The 5,212-nt window shown below is 60.0% G+C and overlaps 1 protein-coding gene across 1 annotated transcript in view; it reads left to right on the forward strand.

Moving 5' to 3' along the window:
* Window positions 1–3,182, forward strand: part of LOC103662815 (aquaporin-12B) — a 6,319-nt gene extending 3,137 nt beyond the window's left edge. The window contains exon 3 of the mRNA XM_008690523.2: window positions 2,977–3,182. Coding sequence (XP_008688745.2) covers window positions 2,977–3,182 — 206 coding nt within the window. The remainder of the gene's footprint in view (window positions 1–2,976) is intronic.
* Window positions 3,183–5,212: the final 2,030 nt, after the last annotated feature.

The following is a 5,212-nucleotide window of genomic DNA, read 5'->3' on the forward strand; positions in this document are numbered from 1 at the left end:
GGGGGGGGGGGGGGGGGGGGGGGGGGCTGTGAGTGGTCCATCTTGGTTTGGATGCAGTCACAGAGGGGCTGGAGCCAGGGAGGACGGTGGGGGGCAGGGACAGCAGCCATGTGGACACGCCTGCAGGGCGTCCTCGCGGACCCTGAGCCGGGGCACCCGCGGCGGGAGCTATTGGAGCCCGTCCAGGCCACTCTGGCCCCTGCGGCTGCCGGCAGCTGATCTTAGCCCCTGGGCCCCCCCTCACCCTCCATACTTATTGGATGGGGCCATGGGGTCCATGGAGCTCTGGAAGCCTCTGCTTCCCTCTCAGGGAGCACAGCCCCAGCCTCCCCAGGGGCTCCCAGGCGCCGGCTGTCCCTGGAGCGATGAGAAGGCCCATGGTTACAATGGGTAACTTTACTTACCACTTGACTGTGGTCCCAGGAGTAGCAGTCCCCTCCTCGGCCCCACATCACCCCAGAGACCGCCGAGTGTTGCCTTATTCACCCCTGCATCTCTAAATCGCAGGCTTGCAGAGCCGGTTCACAGATGAGAGGCCCTAACTCTCCACCCTCCCTGTGGCCGCCATGCATCCCTCCTCCCCCGGGGGGCCCGGGAAGGTCTCTGAGCACGTTTGATGAGGACGCCCTGGGGCTCTGAGTGTGACCAACACAGCCCCCCTGCAGCTGTGCGGGCCTGGGGCTTCTGGGGTCCCGATGGCTTGTTCCCCAGGGTCAGGGACGTCCTGGTCTCTTGCTCAGTCATGAAGTCAACAGCAGTGTCCACGTGGCCCGAGAGGTGTGGACGACTCAGGAACTCCCGCAACAGCTCATGTTGGGGTGTATTTTTCGTTTCCTGTCCCGGATTACTCCCCCATGGTGGAGCGAGGCTCCCAGGAGGGTCCTGAGAAGCGGTACTGGCCGGGACATCTGAGACCTCAGTGTCTGAAATACAGCGTCTCGGCTCTGTCCCTGCTTGACGGCGTGTTGGGCTGTGGATTAAAGTCTGGGTAGGAGGCTCCTCTCCTGAGTGTGGAGGGCCCCGTGGCCTCTGCATTTGTCTCCCGGCTTCCACAGCCCCACAAACCAAGAGGCTTAAAGAGGCTTAAACCACGGGAATGCACGCTTGCACGTGGTCAGGGTGAGCGCTCAGAAATGCAGGTGTCTGCCATGCTCTCTCTAAGGGCCGGCAGGCCCTCCCCTGGCCTCCTGGCCTCTGGTGGTGGCTGTCAGTCCTGGGTATCCCTCGGCTTGTGGCCACACCTCTCCAATCTCTGCCAGTCCTCACGTGGCCTCCGCAGCTCCTCGTAGAAGGACGCCAGCCACCCTGGAGTCAGGTCCGTAACTACTTACATATACAAAAATCCTTTTTTTTTTTTTAAGATTTTTTATTTATCTGACAGAAAGAGATACAGCGAGAGAAGTAACACAAGCAGGGGGAGTGGGAGAGGGAGAAGCAGGCTTCCCGCCGAGCAGGGAGCCCGATGCAGGGCTCTACCCCAGGACCCTGGGATCATGACCTGAGCCGAAGGCAGACGCTTAACGACTGAGCCACCCAGGTGCCCCCAAAGATCCTATTTTAAATATGGTCACATTTTGAGGTTCTGGAAAGGACATGAATTCAGGGGGGGCTCCATTCAACCCAGCACAGCCTCTGACTCTGTAACTTCCATCGTGATGTCCAAAGTCATTAGGGTTCCCTTTGGAAGCCTCGCTGGGGTGAGGGGGGAAGAGGCTGGGAGGGCAGCAGCCTGTGTGCATGCCTACTTTGTCTTCGTTCAGGGAGGGTACTCCCACCCTCGGGTGCTCTTGCTGCCCTCTCTGCCTCCCCCCAGGGTCTGGGTGGGGACCGCCAAGGCCGTTTCCATGGGAACAGGGCTCCAGGATGCTGAGCTTCTCGCACAGTGCAGGGTCCCTGCGGGTCAGCACCTGCAGTCCCACCTCCAGGGGTCCTGGGCCGCGCCCTGCTGGAACTTTGGGGTTCTGTGGAATGAAATGGGTTGCTTTCCAGCCTTCCGCATTGCTGGCTGAGGATTCTGCTCCCTGGGTCCCACTCACGTGTTTGTTGTCCCCTCGCTTTTCAGCCTCCTCCGTGGCGTTGGTCTTTCCCCGCTGGTTGCCTGACCCCTTTACTAAATCTCTGTCCGTTTAGAGCAGTGGGGCCCATGGTGGTTAGAAGTGGGAAGTGGGGGTGGCTCCCCTGGCTGTGGCTTTCCGTCGGGCACGTGTTCCCAGGTGACCCTGAGCGAGTCACTCACCTCCCTGGGCTGTCCCTCCTCCCTAATGGGGGTGCTCGCAGCATCCCATGCAAGGTACAGGAGGAGCAGCGAGCGAAGCGAGGACATGTGTGGGCCCAGGGGCCGTTCTCAGGAGCTATGGCGGCTGGGGTGTCCATGGAGATCGGTCCCGGCCAGGCCACCCCTGACCATCACGGGGCGCACTCACCACAGTTTGGGTCCTTAAAGGGTCCACATGAAACTTCAGGATAATGTGCTTTCCTCTCCTGCTGTGGCAAGCATCTTCCCAGTGACCTGGGCAGCCAGGCGGGAATTCAGAATTCTCTAATCCGCAAGTTCTGGGAAGAACCTGGGAACCACGGGCCAGGCTCTGCCCCTGCCGTCAGCCCCTCTGCTCTCTCCCCCCTCGGTCCTCACCTCAATCCTACCCACACCCCCAAAACAGCCATGCACACGGACGACGGGCCACCTTCAGGAGGCAGCCCTGGGAAGGAGCGGGCTGCGCACGGGCTCAGGACGCTGGTGCAGGGAATGCTGGGCTCAGGTCCCCAGAGCATGGTCTGGAAGGACGCGGGGTTCCTGATGGGCTGTCCCCCTCCCCGGGGGGTCGGCACCAGAGGAAGAGCCAGAGACGGCAAGGGCTCCCTGATGGAGACGCGCAGGACCCCCCGTCACACGGATGGTCCGGGTGGGAGCACCCAAGCTGCCTGTGTGGCAGTGAGCCTGCTGGGCCCCGTGGTCTGACCCCCGGTTTCTTGCAGGGATGGTCCTGGCCGTCCTGTTGTACCACGGCCGCCTTCCTCGCCTTTTCCAGAGGAACCTGTTGTACAGCCAGAGGAACAAGTACCGGACTCCCAGAGGGAAGCTGGCCCCGGAGCCTAGAGACACCCAGACGCCAGCAGAGGGGTGCAGAAGCCGGGAGCCCGCGTGGAGGAGGGTGGGGCGGCAGCTGCTGGGCTCTGGCTGAGCCAGCACAGTCCCGGTGAGCGTCCCTGGCTGGACCCTGGGGTCCCTCTGAGCTGAGGGAGGCCAGACCCGCACCCCTTTCTCCCTGAAAACAATTTGTCAATAAACCACTCCTGAGACCTGCCTGTCTCCCTGGCCTCACAGAGGCTTCTGGAAGGGAAGGCAGGGGTGAGACACAAGGGAGGCTTGTCTGAGTCACTGCCATGTCCCACAAGGTATATCCTGCCTCTTCTTTTCAGAATTAGAACCAAACGTAAGACCCGGGAGGGAAGGCGAGAGGTCCAGGGTGAGTCCCCCGGGGCCTGGGAAGACCCGAGGGAAGAAGTTTGCACAGACGGTGCCCGGCTGTCCTGGACACGCCCCGGAACCCGCTGCCCAGGGAGGCCTGAGCAGCCTCCTCGGCTGGGACCTGCTGGCGGCTGAGCCGAGGCTGCAGGGGAGTGGGCTGGACACGGGGTACCCAGTGCCACCACCCACCAGCACCCCACCCTCAGGGCAGCACGCCCACGACTCCGCTAAACCAGGCAGAGCCGTGCCGATCACGGGGGCTCCCCGCCAGGCCGGGAAGAGCCGTCTCCTCTCCCGAAGACCAGAGCTAACCTGGAAACCTCCGCCCCAACAGGAGAAAGCCCTCCTCAGCTAGGGGTTCCCGGAGCCCCATCCTGAAAGTGAGGGTGGGGGGCTCCAGCCCAAAGCTTCACTCTTGCCTCTGGCAGAGAAAGGCAAGAGACAGAAAACAGGGAGGTCCTGGGTGAGCTCTTGCCTCGTGTGGAGGCCATGTCCTCCTGCACCAGCTTCCCAGGGGATGGGAGAGAAAGAAGAATCCCTCATCCCACTTCCTGTGGCTGCCCCTTCGCCCCCTTTAAATCCTCTCCCCACCCACCTGGCAGTGAGGCTGCTCCGTCTGGGCCCCAGCCTCCCGCCCCACTCCTCGGAGTGGCCGCCCTGGGAGGGGTGAGCAGCCCCCCCACCCCGGGCAGGCCCTGACAGCCAGCCCTGTGTAGCTTCTGCAGGGCCTGATGGGGCTGCACGGAGGCTTCTAGAAGGAGGACCATGAGCACACAGGAGTAGTGCTGGGATGGGGGACCAGCCAGCTCCCTTCAAAGGGAGTCTGTGTGGGATGGGGTGCTGGGGGACGATAGCAGAGGTCGCAGCCCCAGGAAGGAGGAGAGTCTCCTCAGGGGGACCCGAGACCGGAGGCCAGCAGCACATCCGTCCCCACAGAATGTCCTCTGCACGAATACTTCCAGGACAGAAGCTTCCGGCAATCCCGCAGCAAATTCAACCAGTGAATCAGCATAAGAAAAGAAAACACATGGACATTGCAGTAAAGCAAATCATCAAATTATTAGAATTCTTGGAGTTTAGGATTTTTTTAAAAGATTTTATTTATTTATTTATTTATTTGACAGAGAGACAGCCAGCAAGAGAGGGAACACAAGCAGGAGGAGTGGGAGAGGAAGAGGCAGGCTCACAGCAGAGGAGCCTGATGTGGGGCTCGATCCCATAACGCCAGGATCACACCCTGAGCCGAAGGCAGACGCTTAACGCCTGCATCACCCAGGCGCCCCGGAGTTTAGGATCTTTATTTTGGAAAACTTCAACAGTGAACTCCACAAGCTTGGACGCATATATTAATTTAAGAAATGCTGCATTTGACGGAAAAGAACACAATTTTCATACGAAGCTTTGATGAACCGATTACTAACATGGAAGACAACTTAAAAATTACTGAGAAAAAAAGTTTAACATGAAAGATGCAAGAGTGGTTCAATATTGGGTGGTTCTTTAATATAATTCACCTTATTAATCGACTGAGGAATGAAATCATACAATTATCTCCACTGACACTTAAAAGGCGTCTGAGAAAATACAACACCCATTCCCTGTCCGGAAAGGAGGCAACACGTGAGGAGGCGAGGATCATTTCTCAGCCGCACACACAGAGCACACACGACGCGGCTGCTCGCTCGCGGGGACACACCACGGAGGGCCCGGCTGAGTCAGAAAGGCGGGGGGGGGGGGGGGGGG

Source organism: Ursus maritimus, unplaced genomic scaffold (assembly GCF_017311325.1).
Source record: "Ursus maritimus isolate PB19 unplaced genomic scaffold, ASM1731132v1 scaffold_1, whole genome shotgun sequence".
In the NCBI taxonomy this organism is placed as follows: Eukaryota; Metazoa; Chordata; class Mammalia; order Carnivora; family Ursidae; genus Ursus; species Ursus maritimus.